Genomic DNA, 20,264 nt, shown 5'->3' on the forward strand with positions numbered 1-20,264 from the left:
ACAGAGAGCTTCTTAAATGCAGCTTTTTATGTGATCTTACAACGCACATTCACGCACTTTTCCCACTTGGCAAAATAAATTTTGTTAACGTATCTCCAGCAGCCTTCTGTGCCATTGACTGCATAGCACGTGCCTAAAAGTATACTACATATTTGAATAAAACTAAATGGCGCGTTTACTTGCGGCGCTGCCATATCGACACTGTTCACTTATACATACATAACCTGCAGTGAAAACCCAAACCAGTTAGAAAAAATACTAGTTCATAAACTAGTATGTGCCTACCAGTTCGAAATTTTCGAAGAACTTAAGAGTTCAGCGACATCTGCCTTTGAATTGCCAAAGCCTAAAATAAAACCCAATTAATTGCTTATCTTACAAATGTCGGCTGTGGCGTCACGTGAAGACTCCAGGTTCTGGTTCTGGGATCGCAGGTTCGAGGCCGCTTCGAGGTGGGTAAGATTTTTAAAGTTGGATCAATGTAAGTAGGTATAATTATTTCAATTTAAATATAAATAAAAAACTTAAAAATCTAGTTGCATTACAAAAAAAAACGAAGCAAATATATGGGAAGAAATACTTGTGTCATAAAAAAAGAGATTAAAAAAATATTTTTATTTTAATTAAATAAATAAATAAAAGAAATATTATAAAAAAAAAAATAAAAATACAAAAATTTTCCCTGCGCCCGATATGATGCTACTAGTATTTCTACTAGTAGAGGCTGATGCATAGCCTGACAATTGACATCTCGTAGGACATCGCAATGTTAAAAATACCAGTCGCTAACATTGAAAAGGATAGAACGTGAACTAGTTGGGCTGAAACGCAAACTGGTAGAATTCTAGTTCACAACTAGTAGCTTTCCCTGCAGGGTAGTTACATACATATCGTCACCTGAAATTCAAAAAGTCGTAACTAATAAAAAATTAAAAATTCACTTTTTGATTTATATGATGAATTTCATCATCAGTTTATGAAAAAAAAAAAAAATATTAGTTACGACTTTTCCATTTCATTTACGATGGTGTTACGGCCTTTTGCATTTTAGTTGACGAATATGTATTAACAAACACTTCGCTTCTCACAAATAAATTTATTCATTCGCCTTTTATACAAGTTCTACAAATACAAAAAATACTAAAGTCATCGACTGTTATCACGTTTTTTTGTTTTATTTTCAGCATAAATTTTGAAACTATTTGATATTTTTGTAAATCCATGGCAGCAAAGAAGTTATTCTCGTATAAACGCCCGGATATTCGCCTTTGCCGCAGCCAATACCCCAGGACACAATGCCCACCTGCGTATATCGTCCGCCATCATTAACGATCAATGGACCGCCGGAGTCGCCCTGTAAAAAGGTAAGTGTGAAAGTTTATCAATGTATTACATATTTTATAAATACATTTTTTTTAAATGATACATATACATAAGGTTTTTATAAAAAAAATAGGCGTAGTAGTAGGAAAAAGTACAGTAACTCATCACAAATGTTTGCCATTGCTCTTACACTGCACGAATCCTTAGACGCCTGCCCGGCGCACACCATCGATTCGATAATTCCACCCGGCGCCGCACGTCCGTATTTACGCGCACAATCGTGATTTGCCCAAATCGGTATCTGTACCTTCTGCAAAATTGACGGCTGAGGACCATTCTCGCGCAAACTACCCCAGCCCGCTACAGTCCCCACCTTACCGCTGTAGCTGCGGCCAAGCTGACTGCTCGTACTGGGCAAGCAAATCGGTTGTACTTCGTAAGTGAATTTCATAGGTTCGTTTACAGTCAATATGGCTATATCGTTGTGCTGAAAAGAAGTTTGAAATAAATGGTTGAAGTGAAATAATATTCGCCACCTTTGCCCATTTCTTTACTCACCAGCGTGCTAAAGTCAAAGCCTTTGTGTCGCACCAAACGTTTAATACGTCGCACGACATGTTGCACCTCGTAGTTGGTGCGTATATCGTAATCACCAAGATGCGCGGTGAGCGCTGCCACATCCCACGAAGTCATTCTGTAAAACAGTCCAAAAATTAATATCACTTATTGCACTCAAATAATATTTCTTTCAACTTATTCACCTGGCCACACAATGCGCCGCTGTCAAGATGTGATTTTTCGTGATCACGCTTCCACCGCAGAATTGTTTGCCCGACTTGAAGAGCACCGCAATCCAAGGGAACTCATTTGGGCTCGCGTTTGTGCCGCCCACAATGCGCTCCTGATCCGGCGCAGCAGGGTTTTTAATGCCACATTGCGTGGGTAAACCATTGTTAGAGGCACCACTTGAAATAGGCGTTGTGGGCGAAGTTGGACGACGTGTTGTTGTTGGCGCTGCGGTTGGCCGGTATGTCGGATAGCTGGGATATCCAGGGTATGCAGGATACGAGGGGTAACTGGGATAACTTGGACGACGTGATGTAGTGGTGGTCGGTCGTGGCGTCGTAGTAGTTAGCCTCGTAGTGGTGCGACGTGTGGTTGCTTGCGTCGTCGGGCGTGTAGTTACCGAAGAATGCGTGGGGTAATGGTGATTGGGTGGATGTGTTGGTAATGGTGGCGGCCACACACCTGTTGTGGGCGGATGTGTCGGTAATGGTGGTGGCCATTGGTGTACACCTGAGAATTGGTTACCAAACTGGCCTGGCCATTGATAAGCAAATTCATTGTAGGTTGTCGCTGGCGCCCGCGTAGCGCTTTCAGGTTTCTCCTCCCCATCTTCCTTGATGGGATCGTAAACAACATTATTTTCAGCCTGAAACTCTGGCTTACCACCACCAGTTGAGGGCACGTGTAGTGGATCAACTAGCGGATCGATTTCCGTTGGGTGATCTAGCTCTATAATATCTTCTTCATCTTTTTCCTCTTCCAACTCCTCCTCCTCTCCTACTTGTGGGATTTCTTGCGTTGGCGCTGTTGGTACAGTCGGTGGTGTAAGTAAAGGATTTACGCCACCGGGATAGATGAAAGGTGGAAGCATTCCAGCGCCTCCCATGCCATTGCCCATAAATGTGTTTGTACAGCAAATACCAGTGTTTGGATGCCCAAATTGATCGTAGAAGCTGCATATTTCCTGTCCTACGCTCGGCACTTGTGGCCACTGACGCAGTGCGAAAAAATTGATTTGCCTATTGTAGCGAAAAAGTGGCTGACAGGCTGTGAAGCGCACACAGATGCCGGAGTAACCGCGGGAAGATATGCATTTACTGCCTTCTGCGCCGAAATTGGTGAGCATTAAAAGGGAGGGGTCGTAGAACAGTTGCCGGCGAGGACGTGATTGATCCGGTGGCGAGTGGGTTTCTAAAACGGCGGTTTCCTCGGGAGCTGGAAAGAAAAATTTAAATATAAATAGCTAATATTTTTTCATAGAAAAATAACAAGTTTATTAAAAGCTGATGTCATAATAGTGCTTATCATCACTCAAAGCTGGTGGCATTTAGTGACCCAATTTTCTCTCTGTCGCACGCTCATAAAAGAAGATTGGCTCTTAAAAGTCAATTGCAATAGCTTGCTTCCAAATTAATTAGGTGAACCACTATTTATGGCAGTGATATGACCATAAAGGATGCACATACATACTTGAAAGTAAGAGATCCAATCTCTGATTTCAAGCAGCTACATACTTCAGAAGTTTCTAGCCGCGCATTTAATGAGTCTTCCGTGAGCTGGACTAACGAAAGGTACCAATTATTTAGAAACGTAAATTGCATTCGCCTTTCATGGAATAGAATTTTCAAGGTTTGCAAACTTTTTACTTGTATGCCCCATAAAAGGAATTAGTCTCAAGCGTTATTGCTTCATATGGCCTTATTCAGAAAAAATAAAGTAGCTTTAAAAAAGGTTTATAAACTCGAAAATATATGAAAACGTCATATTATAAAGCTCTTTAAACCTACTTTATTTTTTATGAATAAGGGCAATAGTCTGTAAGGAGTTATTGCTTATACATGTAACAAACTTGTAACAGGCCGATTAGACAAACAAATTTAACTTTTAAAATAGGTGGCATCCCTTCTTAAAACCACAAAAATAGTGTGGATGTTAAAACCAACTCAGTTTTGCTTGACTCCCATATTTTAATATTTCACATACCTAACTTCTGCATTATTTAATTCCGTTCGATATTCCAATCAGGTGGCAACCACCTTTAAAATATTTCCAAGCTAAAAACTCCTTAAACTTCTCTCGCCCGACAGCCATACTTTAATCAATATTTCATTTATTTAGTTTCCTCAGTTGAAATTGAAAATTTGATTTTTAAACCCTCTTACATGTAGCTAATAAATAAATCATTTTCAAAACTATTTCAATTGATACCCTTATTGTACTAACTGAGTTAACTTTTTAAATAATTTGGAATTTAATTTTTAAAAGGATGGCAACTCTTTTCGAAAAAGTTAATCTTTAATATTTAACCTCTCATTTTTATGAACTTTTTTTCTGAAATAGTTTATAAGTTTATTTAGAAAGTTCGCATCTTCTTTTAACGCTTAAGTATAACAATCAGCTGATTCATTAGCCAAGTTGAATGAACTCAAATGTACTCATTTAACAAAATTCAACAATTGCAGTATACACAACTTTTTATTGTTTTCAAATTTAAACAGCAAAATTTCAAGAAGTGCTCAGGTTGAGGAGATCAAACGAAAATGAAATATGTATATTCCTTCCAAAAATTGTCTACAGCTATTACCACTTTTGTTTGTATAGATTACACAGTATTGACAATTTACGTAGTATACCTACTTATTAAATGGTCCGTCCACATGCGTGCTATGCTGAATGCCAATTGCCACTTGTGCTGTCAGCAGAATTCGTACGAGTATCTCACTGTCAAGTTTCTTCACCTCACTCTTATTTTTTTCCGGCAATTCGTTCGAATTGTACAGTACAAATATGCGCACGCGTCACCGATATTTCATGTGTTGTATTAGATTTGCTATTATCTTTCTTTTAGTTTATTTTTATTTTATTTTTTATTTTTTGAGATTTTCTATTCTGCTAGCAATTCTACTTTTTCTCTTACTTTATTGCCAAACAGATCAAACTTTCAATTAAAGTAGCCATTATATTCAGCCTGCATCTCTGGCTTACCACGAGTCGAAGGCACGTGTAGCTTATTTCTCAAATTATTTGACAGCTACATACATATTTAATTTATGAACAAAATTCGCCATTTAGATTAGATTTTATTGTCGTATTTTGCTTTTACTATTACTTAAGTTTTTATGAGCTGCCGCCAACAATAAGTTGATTAAGGGTTGCAATTTAATTGACAAAATGTATGCACACATAGTGCACATAAAAAGTGCTTTGAAAAGGTGCTTCCCAAGCTTCGATTCATTGACGAATTGTGGCTTTTTTATACCTTCTTGCCTTGGCATTTTTTTTTTTAATACTTTTCACTCGTTTACAGTTATGTACGTACGTACACATTTACATCATATATTGACGGTCGCTGTGGCTGGGTGGTTAGATTTGCATACAAACACTACGTACGTAATTCATTGAAATGAATGAAGTTTGAATTTAACTTTTTAAAGTGTTGGCAACCTTTTTAAACCTCTTTCGTCTGATACATACATATGTATGTATTCAAATTAACTAATTACTATAATTAAAGTTGAATTTGAATTTTCAAACATGTGGAAACCCTGCTATACATATGTATGTAGCTTAGAAATAAAGCCTTTGCAAGACTCCTTCGATTAATACCTATATTGCAATAACTCGTTTTACTTATAATATAATTGTTTTTGAGTTTAATTTAAAAACAGCTGGCAACTAGATACCTCAGAAATTTCTACATTTTTATGCTGAACATTTCTAAACAGTCTTACGTTTGACACTTTAACTTGAGTATTGTAAATTTAAATTCAACTTTTAACAGAGGTGGCAATCCTCTTCAAAATATTTTCCAACTAAAACATTATTAAAGCCATTTCGTCTGACATCCATATTGTGATACATATTCCATTTACCTCATTCCCTTAATTCAAGTAGCATTGATTTTTAGAAACAGGTGGCAACCCTCCTACTTGTTTAGAACTGAAGCCCTTTTTCTGAAAACATTTCGATTTATACCAATATTGTAGTAGTTTATTTGAATTAATTGTATTTAATTTTTAAACACCTCAATAATATTCTAAATGTTCAATCTGAAGCCGCCTTCCTCTTCCTCTTACTTTCCGAGCTGTAGCGTTTCTGTCCATTCTATTAGGCATAAATGTGTTACTTAATTAGTTCATTGTCCTTAATTCTCTTTCTATATATACTACGAGTCAAGAGCGCTAAGCTCATTTATCATAAATATTTACTTAAGTCGCACGTGCGATGCCTTAATAAATATATGAATATGTTCGCACGTAGCTTTGACTGTACTCTCTCTAAAAAAAAAAAAAAAAACTTTATTTATTTTGTGTTAAGGCAGTACAAATTTTTTTGAAATGTCAACCAAAAAATGTCAGTCCTATGTAATTATGTATTACAAAAAGTCCCATTAGCATGCAAAGCCTTTATTCAACTCCTCGTCTGTCTGCTGCATAATGATAATTGCAATCACGTTTAGAGGGATCACGTACTCAAAAATTTGAGTTTCATCAAGTGATTGGCTGTCTACTGTAGAGAAGACACTCCATTGCTAGATGAGTATTAAACTAATTGCTTGAAGAAGGCACGCTGAGTCTCATACTCTGCCCGCGTTCAAAGTACTTATATTCTAACAAAATCTTTATACTCAGCATAATTTGTCTTTTTTTTTGCTGGCATTATATAGTATATAGATATTATTTTATTGCTTGCGAAGCTATTGAAAACGCTTTCGACCTCTGCCATTGGCATGTACAATATGTGGTCAATTAATTAAGAACTATACTCAGATGTCTGTATTTTTAAGTTAATCCGATTTTTTGAATTTTAATATTTTTTTATATAAGTATAGTTAATTCAATAAAATAAACCATTTAAATCAAAGCTTCACACTTTGTGCAAACAACCACAAATTTCCAAAGATTTTCATTAAAAATTTAGTTTGATAGTCGCTTTTTTGGATGAAACTTTCAACTTGAAAGGGTTTCGCATTTTCTTCCATACAAAGTATGCTCAGCATAATTTGGTCTCATACCTAAACCAAGATAGTGTCAGTGGACTATTACCGGCGCTGAAGAATTCAAGTCTTTTTTCTTTTTACCTTTGACCATAGACTAAGGGACCTTACCCCGTTTGATTCATATGCCATGATTAGTATGGCTAATTTCTCCGTTCATGATCTGTTAACGATAATCATATACTTGTGTACGTAGAGTTGTCTGCTTAATTGCAATCGTCTTTTATTGCTATGTCCCAAGGCACCTGCGATCCATGGTTTGTTGTTGATTGGTTTTGTCCAGTTCCTCATACACCCACATCATCTATATCACTTGCTCGTCCTGTGTCCTGTGAGTGTGGCATTGGGCCTCATGCATAAAAAGTGAGCTTAAGCTACGACTCGATTTTCAGTGCAAATGCTTGAGCTTCAGCTAACTGCATCAGTACTAAAACTGAGTCTGAGCTTAAGCTCACTTCTTATGCATGGGGTCCATTAACTTTGCACTCAGTTTTAGTTATTTTTAACTGTTTACTTATGTACATATGTACATACTTGTAATTATTGCGAAATCAATAAAAGTTCTTTTGAATTAAGAGCACGCCTAATGTTCAAATAATAGCGCCTCAGGCTTAGCTTCTGTTCTTTTAAACAGTGTTCTTTGAATTTGCAAACGTATTTAGGTGTGAAATAAATGAGATTCTTGCGTTTTATGGCTAGCGACAAGACAAGAAATTTGATTATCAGTTTGTTATCCACATTTTTAAACTCTCGTATGCCCACAATAAATCAAAACCAATTTAGACAAAACTCGTAAATGTTGGCAATTAAAGTGTTGCCACGCTCTCGTGAGTTGTATTTCTATGTAGATTCTAATCGAATTTGTATGTACTTATGTTTGTACATTCTGCTGCGCATTGACAAATGTATAGCGGGTAAGGTTCTGTTTTCCTTAAGTTGATTTTCATGAGCACACTAGAGAGCGCCCTTGGCGGTGAACATGTCGGAATGCAAAGTAAATACAAAGCCGCGTATTTGTGCACTCTAAAGCAGCACAACTCCTGTACTGTCTTTTGTAATAAGTCTCTTGGTGACCCAGAAAATCGAATATTTTTTTGTTTACATGCAAATTTGTCGTACTCTTATTTTTCGTGGAATACTTGATGAATTTCTACTTGATCGATTTGCGATTTCTTGTGATTCAATACGGTACTATTACAATACACGTTCAATTTTATGGCAAAATTTGGTTGCATTTTTATGTGTTTATAATTCGCGTTGACAAAAGCATACGAAAAAGTTGAGGTTAAAAAATAATTTACTGACAGTTAATGACTAATAAATTTCGGCTATACATACGCTACTGCGCCACTTAACGGTTTGTAAGTTTTTCTGTTGCAACTTAGTAATTAAGTTTATAGAAATTTTTCATTTTCTCAATGTAACCAATTTTTTACTTTCCGCTAATTTTTCTTTTTATTTTCCTGTAGTTACTTGAAACAACTTTCGAGCATATTTAAATTTTGTTTCCGAAATCTAAGTGGCGTTGTTTTTCTGTTTTGCAGCACCTTTTTTTATTACCCCACCCCATTCACTGAAGTAAGCACTACGCCCCTGTATCTCAACGTAGCAATTAGCAAGTAATTCGATTTTCAGGTTCAAGGATTTTGATGCGCAATCGAAACCCAGTTATTACAGCTTTGCACACCGATACAACATATATGTAAATGTTAAAAAGATTTAAGATTATCACACTTCGACGACAAATTGTGTATCTACCTCAATTTAAAGCTTACTTCGGCTCACTACTGTAATGTAAGTGCCGCTACTCCCATTTCTCATGAATGGGGTATGTACGAGTTTGTAAAGGGTGCTTTATTAAGATCAGAAAATTTTAATTTTTTATCACTTTTTCTTTTGTGTCACGGCTGCAATTGAATAATTGTCCTTCTATTCACATAAGAAACAATTATTTATTCATTGAACTATTTATATATATACATTAGACTGTGTTAAAAACAAAAACGAAAGCAGTGTTTTCTTTGGTCCCATTTTAAAATTTCGTTCTCGTTCACAAAAAAAAAAAATAATTGTGGCAAAATTGCATCTCTCTATCTTCATTTTTCTGGTAGCGCTTGCACAGATAAGTATTTTTAATGAAACAAATTACTGTCGAAATTCGACTGTTTTTCTAGTTTCTAAGAGCCTTGGAGAGGTTTTCTATATTAGCAGTCGGAAAATCTGCTACTTTGGAACTAAAAACATGACTATGATTTTTTAAATCTCTGAAGGTCTTTGGAGGACTTTGGCAGTACTTGGAATTGACCCGATACATTTCGGTTTGTCGATAAATTTCGATAATTTGATACGTACCGATAATTCGATAAATTTCGACAACTCAGAAATGTATATCTCCACATAAATCGATAACTCGATAAACTTTGGATACCTCTATAAATTTCTATAACTCGGTTAATTTTGATAGCTCCATATTTTTCAAAAGCTATTGATAAATTTCGATAACTCACTACACTTTGGTAACATGATAAAATTCGATAAGCAGTGATAACGCAATAAACTTATAAAACCTTGAAATTTATTTTTAAAACTATCGATAACTAATTAATCATTTATTCCTTCATCATCACAGTTATCTTTATTATAAAGTTTAATTTCAAATACGAAGTAAAACAAAATGCGAAAACAACTCAAATTGAACAGGTCGCAACAACAACTATACACAAATTTGGAAATTTTTCCTCATCTAACTACGTAATAATATGTACATTTACAATAGTGTTCTTGGTTTTCAAATCGGTTTTATAGAATGCCCAAACGGACGGTGACAAAGTGTATGTTAGCGTATTAACATATAGTTGTAGATTGCTTTGAATCATTGTAATATTATTTCTCTCCTATTTAAACACCGTTTACTCTCGTACGTAAGTACATTTTGTTTATGTCTGCAAATATGCCAACAATCCCACTTGTAGTCGTTCCGTTTAAATGTTGTGGCACGTTCCAAGCCAGCCGAACTTCTTTACTTCTTTTTGTTTTTTTTTTAATTTTTATTAAGCATCAACAGCCAATAAAAATATAGCATCAGCTACTGCTTCACTGCAACTGAATGCAATTCAAGATTATCATCGATTTACAGGTTTTTTTCCATTGATTCATTCATTGCTTTTAATTCTGTAAATTATAAGCCGTTTATGTAAATGCGGTATTTGGCTGTGAGACATTAAGATTTATGGTTTAACATGGTCGATCTGCATAGGAAAAGGAATGAAAGCGCAAAGAGACGATTTGCAGATGATAATCCCAAAGTAGTGAGTATAGTTAAGAGTCTATATAGTGGAATTCTCCGTCCCTTACTCGACAGTTGCGAACTACTTATTAAACCACTTATAATTTGAAATTTGATGTTTCTGTATATAAAGAACAATTTTTTATTGGGGTTTTTATTGTTTAAAAAACCCCTTCTTTCGATACAATGCAATACTGTTTATTGCACACTGACCTGCATTCAGTGATGATTGCAGTGAAAAAAAGAAAACTTAAGTCTCTCATTTTATTTATAAGACAAATTATATAAATAGGGATCATATATCTGTACATTCATATTTATGTCAATCCATAAATGTACAATATCAGGTTGACCGAGCTTTGCTCGAAGTGCATATACTTTTTTATGTTTTCATGGTTTTGATATCAAAGACTGGTCATTTGGATAGTTTTAGTAAATGTTTTGGAAATAAATAAAAAAAGTTTGGGTTTCGATAAATTTTAAGTAAATATCTTACTTTAAAATTTAGGTGGCAACCCTATTTTGAAATCCGCTGGAATGAATAGAACATATTCTGCTCGTATATGTACTGTGAAAATAAAAATTCTTATTACAAAGAAGCGTGGCAACCCTGATCGAAAATAATTTCGACCCGAAGTTCTCAACAGTACCTTTCATTTGATATCCATTTTGTTTTAGATAGATTGTGTAGAATCGAAATTAAGTGGCAACCTTATACTAACGTCCTAAGGGATAACACTTTGTATATAGGGAAAGCATTGTTTAAGCACCTCTTGGTACCCATGAATAGTAATATTTTCACATTTTTTTTTTTTTAATAAACAAAAATTAAATAATTATGCGATTTAAAATAGGTGGCAACCCTATTAAAAATATTTTGATGTTTTAATTAATTTGTATTTAATTTCGAATAGGTGGTAACCTTATACTATACTTGTATATTATTTTCGCTAACTCTATTATTACCCACTGCATACGTACTGAATGTTTTTTTTTAAAGGAGTAATGAAGGAGTGGAAACTTCTAATGAAATTTTTATAACCTTTGGAATTCCAAGTGTAGTTTTTGTTGTAGTATTAGCCATAATTTTATACAGAGTTATTTCCAAAAGGCTTCCCTGACGAGCCCTTTAGTCGGAGGAGACAGAGAGGCATGTCATTGAATTCTTTGGCCTTTGCTCTCTCAAATTAGATAGGAGGGAGGTATCAAGCCCCATTATTTTTTTGTACCAGCCTCCAATACAAATTTCTTCAAAATTTTATAGATTTTCTGAGCTAGATCGTAGATCAATATGCATCTATTGAGGAAAAATTGCATGTCGATTCTCGAATTTATTGAATCGATTCACGGGTCGAATCGGACTAAAAAATCGACAAAAAATCGAATTGAATCGTTCTTCGATTTAATCGATTTAATAACGCCATCTCTAATTATAACATGAATTGGTTACAAAAGCAAGATGTATCGATAAGCTCAATTCCTTCTTCTTCTTCTTCGTGCGAAAAAAATCGTAGGCTTTCTTAGAACAACCAACACACATGTCTATTGAGCTGTTAAACATTGTCGTGCCGGCACGTCTTTACAAATTTAGTATTGTCGTTGTTTCTTTTTGAATTTGTTACCATATTCAAATGTAAACATTGGCAAATAGCTTGTCGGAGTGCGCACGCGCATGCATAAATGTAATTGATTTTCAATTCTTTCGATGTTTGTACATGTAGGCTTTTTATTATTCATTCTATAAAGAAAGTCGAATCAATTTGATTTTTTTTTTTTTTAATTTTTACCACTGAAGGTCACTTGAAACTTGTATACTTCTTTTCAATGTAGAATCCAGTGGATAACGAAAAATCAAGCATTACAATAGGGCCGTGACCAGACTACTTTAAATCTCTCATGACCGTCTATGTGAGTAATCCGGCAGCGTTGTAGTAGGGAGAAGTCAATGAACTGTTAGCCGCGGATTCACAAAAAAGTTTTATTTTATTGATCCTTTTTTTGGTAATTGCACTAAGAAAAATTTAAAGATCACATGTTTCATTACTCATGTGCACTGTTGTTCGCTTTTTCAAATAATTTCTTTTTCATCTTTTTTTCATAATTCCCTACCACGTCATACCAACCAACTCACCCTCAATTATGTCTGTATCCTCCCCATCGTCTACGGCCATTGAAAGCAGCTGTGCCGCGCTCGCATTCGCTTTGATTTGCAGATCCTTTATATCGGCAGGTAACAATTTCACTTGCGCGACTGTTGTATTTAATTCAACACATAAAATTGCATGCCAAAGCGAGCAGAATAGAAGTAAAGTTCTTAAATTTCTGCACATTTTTCGGCAATCACAAAAACTTGCATAGATTGCAGAATTCCAAAGTATAGACGTTAAAATAAAACCGACGTCTAAATGAAAAAAACGCGACTTCAATAAACTAACAATTTTCAAAAAAAAAAAACAGAAACTCAAAAGTTTTCAACTGAATTTTCCGGTAAATATTTCCACAAATATTAAAATCCATTTATTTTACGTAACAATTTTTCGATATCGATATTTTTTCAAGAAAACAATTTTGAAATTCAAAACCACTTTGCAATTTTGTTTGCTACTATGAAGTCCTTCACTCTTTAGTTAACGATTTTCGCTTGCAAATTATTTCCGTTCCTTTCATTTATTAAACTTTTAATGACGCTTGAAGCAACCGCTTACGTTGAACGCACTTTTTGGTCTGAACCAAAAAATTCTGCGCGGCACTTTTGTCAACAGTTATGTGTGAGGCGCACGCAACTTGGACACGATCGTTGGCAACAATAACAACGCCAGCTAGAAGCGTAAACCACTCCAAAATGCCGGTACCATAAGTAAAGGCATGACATATTGGCTTACTGTGGTTACCGAGAATGTATTTAACAAATTGCCCTAGGAACACTATGCTAAAAGTATATTGACATATGAGTTCGACAACAATAGGATTAAGCTCTGCAACAACAATGCCACGACGAAGCATACATAGTGACTAAAAGCGAATAGCGTGGGAGTTGAGAGTTGGTTTTTTTAATTAATTCCATTGATTTTCTATATGTTGGCTTTCTTTTTGTATACAACTTTTATGGGTATTTTTTTAAGTTTGACTAATAATTTTATCTCACCAGCGATATTGATCGAATACTCTTCTATTCACTCGCGTAATTCAACAGAATTTTTCAGGCTGTTGTGAAAAAAATGTTTGCTTTGTTACATACTCGCATTATATTTTTATTTTTCATTGTTTGTTTTTTTTTTTTTTTTTTTTTGTATAGCTTTCTCATATCACTATTAAACTCCACATCAATCACTTTGCAACTCCGCGATATTTACATTCTCACTTTTAAAACTGTGACTGACTCACTTAGCTCGCCTTCAATTTGTCCCCAATTACTCGTCCATCCGCATTCGCGTCAATAAGTCGACTGACTGACTTCTTCAATTTGTCGCTCCATTGAAACTGCATTAAACTCAACTAGCCAAATGGCTGTCCGTTAAACAAATAGCCATCGAAGTAGGCAACAACAACAACAAAAAAGAAGCACAGCAAACTCAAATGGTCACTCAGTGGGCATAGTCAGCGCGCCCGTCCAGCCATAGCGCAATGTTCTACGCGCAACTAGACAGAGTCAGCCAATACCTGCTCGTATTAGTCAATCTATTTCGCATGCTTAACACACAACACACCTTTTTGATTCCCTACTTTGTCCTCCTTAATTTTTTTCTTTTGCAGCATTTTACTAAGTTTATTTTGCTGCTTTCCTACGTTCATTCACTTCTTTTTCATCACTTTTTTCACGTAATTTTTTATGTTAATTTATGTCTTCGATTTGCATTTAATGACTCTATTCTTCGCCTCTGTTTACATTTTTCCATTAGCGCTTCGCACTTCACTTTTACTTAGTATGGCGCTTTGTTTTACTTAAGATTCGTATTTGGGGAAACACTTATGTTGAACTTTTTTTGAATTCTTTTTTTGTTTTTTTTTTTTGTATACTACTTTAATTGCTAAAGAATGCCTTTGCTGTGTTTAGTTATGTGGCCTTTTTAGGGTTTTAGAAGTTTACCTGCATATAAAACAAAAGACTTAAGAAGCGAACTTGAACGTATACATTTTATAGTTACATAGTTATTAGGCTTGTTTACTTGATCAACGTCATAAATCAAGAAACATTTTTTTAAAGCATTGTGCTTTCCAGCAGCTTTACTCTTTTCCAATTTGTTTAGCATTTATAACTTAACCCGTAATCAGTGACGTGGGATACACCAGACTCCTCTGAAGTTTTCAACCGCTATATTTTTAGAATTAAAAGAAATTACACTAGAAAGGTTCGCAGACCATTCGGCACTTAGTTTATTTTTAAAGTTAAATTCAACTTCTTTAGTGAGAAGTAAAAACTGTTCTTAAAAATAGCATTAAACTAAAGCGAAAATGAGAGCCCCTTCGAGGATCCTAAGGAGGAAGCAAACACCGTTGCCGCAGCTCTAACTTCATAAAATCTAATAGAATCTTCTGGCATGCCATTTTGTCGTCCCAATCAGTGTTGTCTATTTGCCGGCTAGATTTAGCTTTTCTTTATTTGGGTTTAGCCGGAAAAATCTTCTTTAGCTTCTAGCTTTTTTCTTAGCCTTTTCTTAAAATTATTTAGCTTTTTTTAGCTTTTTGCTTTTACTCAAAATATTAACTACAAATTTGAACAGCGTTAAAATGTCTAATACGATTTTTATTGACAGATATGTAATGGCAAAACAATGACAAATGTCATAATATTTTACTTCGGCGGAGAAAGGCTTCGTATTTTATCCACTTTAGAAATGGGAAGCAGTAGCTGCAAAACGACACCGGTGAATTTCTACACGGATATGTCGGAGCTTGACGGAAGTGACGGTCGATGGTTCTTTAAAGCAGGACTCTATTCATTAACCTTTAATCTAGGCTTCCAAATCACTGTATTGCATCACAGGCAGAGCTGGCATTAAGAATGTAGTCGAATGTCTGTTAAACTGCTCGACTTCCGGCAAGGGAATTTCGCCCGGTCTGACACATTTGGGTACCAGGCCATATTGATATTGCAGAGAATCACGTTGCGCAGAAGTTGCCCAGGAAAAGTACTCTAGAATTGTATTCACCGGGTAAAGTAAACTTATTAAGGGGATACTAAAGTATTGGTTTCTACGCGATGGGCCTAAATATCACCCCGAATCTCACTGCTTGCAGAACAATGAGGTGGAACTAAAACTTTGTCTTAAGCTGCTTAGATTTTCTGAATCTACGAAAAATATTTACTTCAGTACAAATTAGTTGTTCGTTACAAGAATGCATAATGGGTCCTATTTCGGAACTTATCGATATAATAATCGTATTTTTATCGGTTTTGTTATCGAAATTTTCATAGATTGTTATCGATTTTGCTAACGATATTTTCGGAACTTATCGTTATAATAATCGATATTTTTATCGATTTTGTAATCGTTATTTTTAATGATTTTGTTATCGATATTGTCATTGATATTTTATCGAATTTGTTATCGATATTTTTATTTATCGGTTTATTAATGGATCATTTATCGATTTTGTTAGCGATATTTTTATCAACTTTGTTATCGAAATTTTTATCTATTTTGTTATCAATATTTTTCTTGATTTTGTTATCGACGTTCCTATTGCCATTTTTATCGAATTTGTTATCGGTTTTGCTATCGGACGGATTTTGACGGATGTTACTATCGATTTTGTTATCGATAGAGTATAAAGATAATAATATAGTTTAAAAAACTAAAACCTCCCCATTATAACTACCATTCGTACTGTCATCAGGTATGTAACATGAGAATATAAATCGCTGCATCTTTTAGGCGCATCAATATTACATAGTTACATCCCGAGCTAATAAAAGGAAGATAAAAATGAAGATAAAGGAAAACAGAATAACATAAGTGTAATTAGAACGAACAGGGGTAGAAGACGAACGGGAGACCAAGGAAATGTGCAACTCCGACTGGAATAGTCCATAGGCGTTAGTTAAGTGAGCACTCAAAGAGTTGCGTGAGTCGTGAGGTGACTCTCCGCATGCCGGGCACTGGTTGGGAACATCTGCATTTATCCTGCTCAGATATGAGTTTAGCCTGCTACAGTAGCGAACATGGGCTATGGTGGTGTGAGTCTCCCGAGACAGACGAAGCTCTGTCACATCTACGTCAGGTGGCTGTGTTCCAAAAACGGCATTGACAGGCCAGGAGTCGGTGTAAGTTGAGAGCGACGCCCTGTGAATGTCGTTTATGGCCTGACGGTATGCTGTCGGGATCAGAGGTTGTTTTATAAACCTCTAGACTTCGTCTGCAAGTTCGTACAGATGCCTTCTCCCTTGTCCGTCTGTCATTTGTCTGTTCAGTGAAAGTTTACCCAATTCGACGTTTACATAAAATTGTGGTATGCCTAAATTACGCCCAGTGGCAACTGATATCCTTACGACCTGACCGTATGTGAAGTTTTCAGAGGTTCATTCGTGTTAACTTTCGCATTTGAGTCGTCTAGAGTCTTCTTCTCTATTGCTATATGTAGAAAGCGGCGTAAACCAGCTGATCACGAGACGGACCTCGTTCTCTAGGAGTACATCTATGACTTGGAGGTTCTTAACCGAAGGTGAAGTGATAGATTGACGCCCGTATTTCGCAGCCCAAAAGCCATCTCAAGAGGTAAGTGAGCTACTTGAAAGTGCACTCCGGTGTGATGAAAACCAAGTGTAATTTCAATTATTTGTAGGGATATGTTTTTTTTTTTTTAATTTCGAGGAGCGATCGAGCACTGTGTGCGCACTTTTTCTTGTAGAGCCACCTTTTCTTGGCCACCTGAAAGTCTTCTTAGAGTTTTAAGAAACAAGGTGGTAAAGCCATTTGTCCGAAAGCTTTAGGCTTGACTTACAAACCCTTGCACCCCTTCGGAATGTGATGATATACTCAGTTATTAGTGAAGAGTGATATTTGATGAAAACGTATTTATTGGAACCGTTTGTTGTGACAGTCTCTAAAAATATGTAGGCATATGCATTTAAAAACTTATTTGTTTGCTCACAAAATCAATAAAATGCAAATGTTTTGTATCAATTTGTGACCACTTCCACTGCCTTTAATCAAATCGTAATGTTCCATCACCTAAATATGCCGTATTCAGCAAAGTTCAGCAGCTTTCATAAACCACAACACTTTGTTGAAGCCTTTTTGGTGTCGGATCAGAAAGAAATCGGAACTTAATATCGACTTATTTCTCTTCGCATTTTTCCTCCCTTTTTTGCTTGAAGGTATCATTCGTCATTAGTTTCAATTCCAGTCAATTTGAAATGCACATCTCATTAAGCGAAGTGTCATTCTGAAATTATTAGCAAAAAGTGCGCACAAAGCACACAAAGTCCTTGAATAATCGCCGAATCTTGAAAGCAAGTATTCTTCAAGTTTCTTTATTTTTATATTTTATGCTCTCTGAATTTGTTGCGCAGACTCATTCTGCAATAACAAAAGGAACGTGGCAAATGAACTGCCTTACCTCTCGTTGTCCAATACAAATTCATGCCCAATCATTGTACGTTCGCAAATGAGCCATAAGTGCAATCAATCAAATTTCAAGTGTGACTCAGGAGGACTATCTTTTTGTGCACAATTTTTTTTTTTTGCAACTTTCTTATTTATTTCAATTTCATTTCTATGTGGTTCACTGGAATTTTCCTGTTTTTTGTCCCAATTTCAGCTAATTTTTAATAAATCACAGCTTAAGTCAACACATTTGTAAGTGCCTACAAAACAATACAAAAAAGTATTTCAATAACCTACTATTCGTTTTTTTTTTTGTTTTTTTTTGTGGTTGTGGTTGTGGCCACTCCTTTGTCCCCATTTCTTCTTATTCACCGTTTTTTGCATATTCTTGTAGCTCCCGGCCATGTAGAATGAGTAAAAGATTTGTTTGTGCGAACTAAATTCAATTGAAACAAAGTGGTCGAGTGGGATTAGCTGTTTTGAATTGACACTTTGTAGATAGCGCTTAAGTAAAATATTTTACATTGTAGTCGGTACTTTTTGAGTTACTTTCTTTTCCTACAAATTTGACAGCCTAGACATACATTACAAATACAAATAATTGAAAAAAGTTAAGCAGCTGAATATTTCTATGAATCTGATTTTCATTTACCCCTGGTGGTAGCAGAGGAAGAAGGAAGGACTTGGCTTCACTTGGCATTTCCAATTGGCGTTAGCTGGCATGGAAGAGAAACGACTGGCGTACTTTGTTGAACTCGGCCAAAATCGCTTAGGCGGTTACAACACCCAATATAATATAAAATTTGATGATTTGCTAGGACTTTAATAAATACCAATAACTAGTACAGATTTTTGTTTACTTTGAGTAGAAGTAACTCTTTCTTAGTGTATTTTGTGGCTCCTAGTAGTATTTATATTGTACATTATTTTTATCTCTTATTTATGCGCATACATATATGTATATGTATCATGAATTGATTGCTGCCTCAGAATATGCAACATTTTTCGCTTAAATGCTATTCAGCGCATTCTTTCCACTACGGTAGCCTCAAAACTGTTGATCATATTTAGATCACTGATCAAATTTGATTCTGCCTAAAACTGAGTAACATCATTTACAACTGAATTTCTACATCCGCTTATGTTATTTGGCATAATACAATTGGGCTAAAATGAGCCGAATTAAAAGTTGAATTACATTGCCATTTGTATGTGCTGCTTTATTTAGTTTAAGTGGCTTTTGTACAATCAGTTAAAGGTAGTTTACTTCTGTTATTCAGTGGCATCGTGAAATTATATACTCGTATGTACGAAGAAAATATATTGATATAGGCACACTATGCGGAACAACACTGTGCGATAATTTTATAACAATTCAGACCAGCCCTAACCAGTGCACGGACTTCGGAAAAATTAAAAGTGGTAGATTTTAAATTCAAAAATTAGTAGAAGTTGATCGATTTTTTTTAAAAGAAACAATATTAGATAGTTTTTACTCGTATAAGATAAATGAAAGGCGAATTCAGGTAAGGTAGTGTTATCAGAGCAGCTGAATTCTCGCCTCGGTGATTCTTATTGTCAAAATGACGTATTTGTTGTAATTCTTATTGTCATTATGCGTAAAATTTGTTAGTGACATATTTGTTTTTGAACTTCTGCTGTCACCTTTTATGAATATTCGCCTTGGGATAAATTGTGTTTTTTTATTATATATGTAATACTCCTATATTGGCAGTAACAGCTAGTACCGTCCGAAAACATTACAGTACAGATACATACATACTAGGGCGGATCGATTTTTAGGTGCCCAAAAAAATTAACACAGGCATATCGCGATTATAATTATTTGGGTCATTTCAAGCATTTTTGCCCAAGAAACCATAGGTCTAAAATAAATTTCGAGCATAAACATTTTCAACGCTGAACATTTTAGGCTATCTAAAAATTGAAACTGCATTATGAGAAAGTCAAATTTCGTGGATTTTCGCAACAATGTTGTCGATTTTCGGAAAAAGGCGTTAAAATCCAAAAAACAGTACTAAAAGCGCCCTCTAGCGGCCCTCAAAAAAAAAAATTAATACCAAAAATTGATTCCTCCACCCCAAAAACGCCCAGGTTTCAACAGGTAAGCCACTTTTTGCAAAAACAAAACAACTAGACAGAACAAATCGCTGGCTTGAAATTCATTTTAGACCTATGGTTTCTTGGGCAAATATGCTTGAAATTACCTAAATAACCATAATCGCGATGTGCTTTTGATGCAAAAAATTTTACCCGCCCTAATACATACATATCGTCGTTTAAAGTACAAAACCGCCTATCGTCA

General features: G+C 35.3%; 2 protein-coding genes across 3 annotated transcripts in view; one reads left to right on the plus strand and one right to left on the minus strand.

Annotated features, from left to right (window-relative positions):
- The window catches only part of LOC118735886 (DNA fragmentation factor subunit beta), a 119,473-nt gene extending 118,207 nt beyond the window's left edge, over positions 1-1,266 (plus strand). Inside the window, exon 6 of one of the 2 annotated variants that reach the window (XR_004992655.1) lies at positions 1,185-1,266. The gene's annotated coding sequence lies outside the window, so the exon portion shown is untranslated. The remainder of the gene's footprint in view (positions 1-1,184) is intronic. The other variant, XM_036465904.1, reaches the window with a different exon arrangement.
- Positions 1,185-13,639, minus strand: LOC118735883 (serine proteinase stubble). Its single transcript, XM_036465895.1, has 5 exons — positions 12,523-13,639; positions 2,085-3,324; positions 1,882-2,017; positions 1,514-1,810; positions 1,185-1,354 (listed from the first exon to the last, which is right to left on the minus strand). The coding sequence occupies exons 1-5, from the start codon at positions 12,719-12,721 to the stop codon at positions 1,199-1,201; spliced, it is 2,028 nt and encodes a 675-aa protein (XP_036321788.1). The 5' UTR covers positions 12,722-13,639; the 3' UTR covers positions 1,185-1,198.
- Positions 13,640-20,264: the final 6,625 nt, after the last annotated feature.

Source organism: Rhagoletis pomonella, unplaced genomic scaffold (genome assembly GCF_013731165.1).
Source record: "Rhagoletis pomonella isolate Grant_MI unplaced genomic scaffold, Rhpom_1.0 Rhpom_scaffold_00003, whole genome shotgun sequence".
Classification (NCBI taxonomy): Eukaryota; Metazoa; Arthropoda; class Insecta; order Diptera; family Tephritidae; genus Rhagoletis; species Rhagoletis pomonella.

Excerpts from the sequence above, each read along its gene's own strand:
- LOC118735883 (XM_036465895.1), bottom strand. The coding sequence starts at position 12,721 with ATGTGCAGAAATTTAAGAACTTTACTTCTATTCTGCTCGCTTTGGCAT. Across the intron at positions 3,325-12,522 it reads GGATACAGACATAATTGAGG|CTCCCGAGGAAACCGCCGTT; the intron begins GTGAGTTGGTTG and ends TTTTCTTTCCAG. Across the intron at positions 2,018-2,084 it reads GCGGCGCATTGTGTGGCCAG|AATGACTTCGTGGGATGTGG; the intron begins GTGAATAAGTTG and ends ACTGTTTTACAG.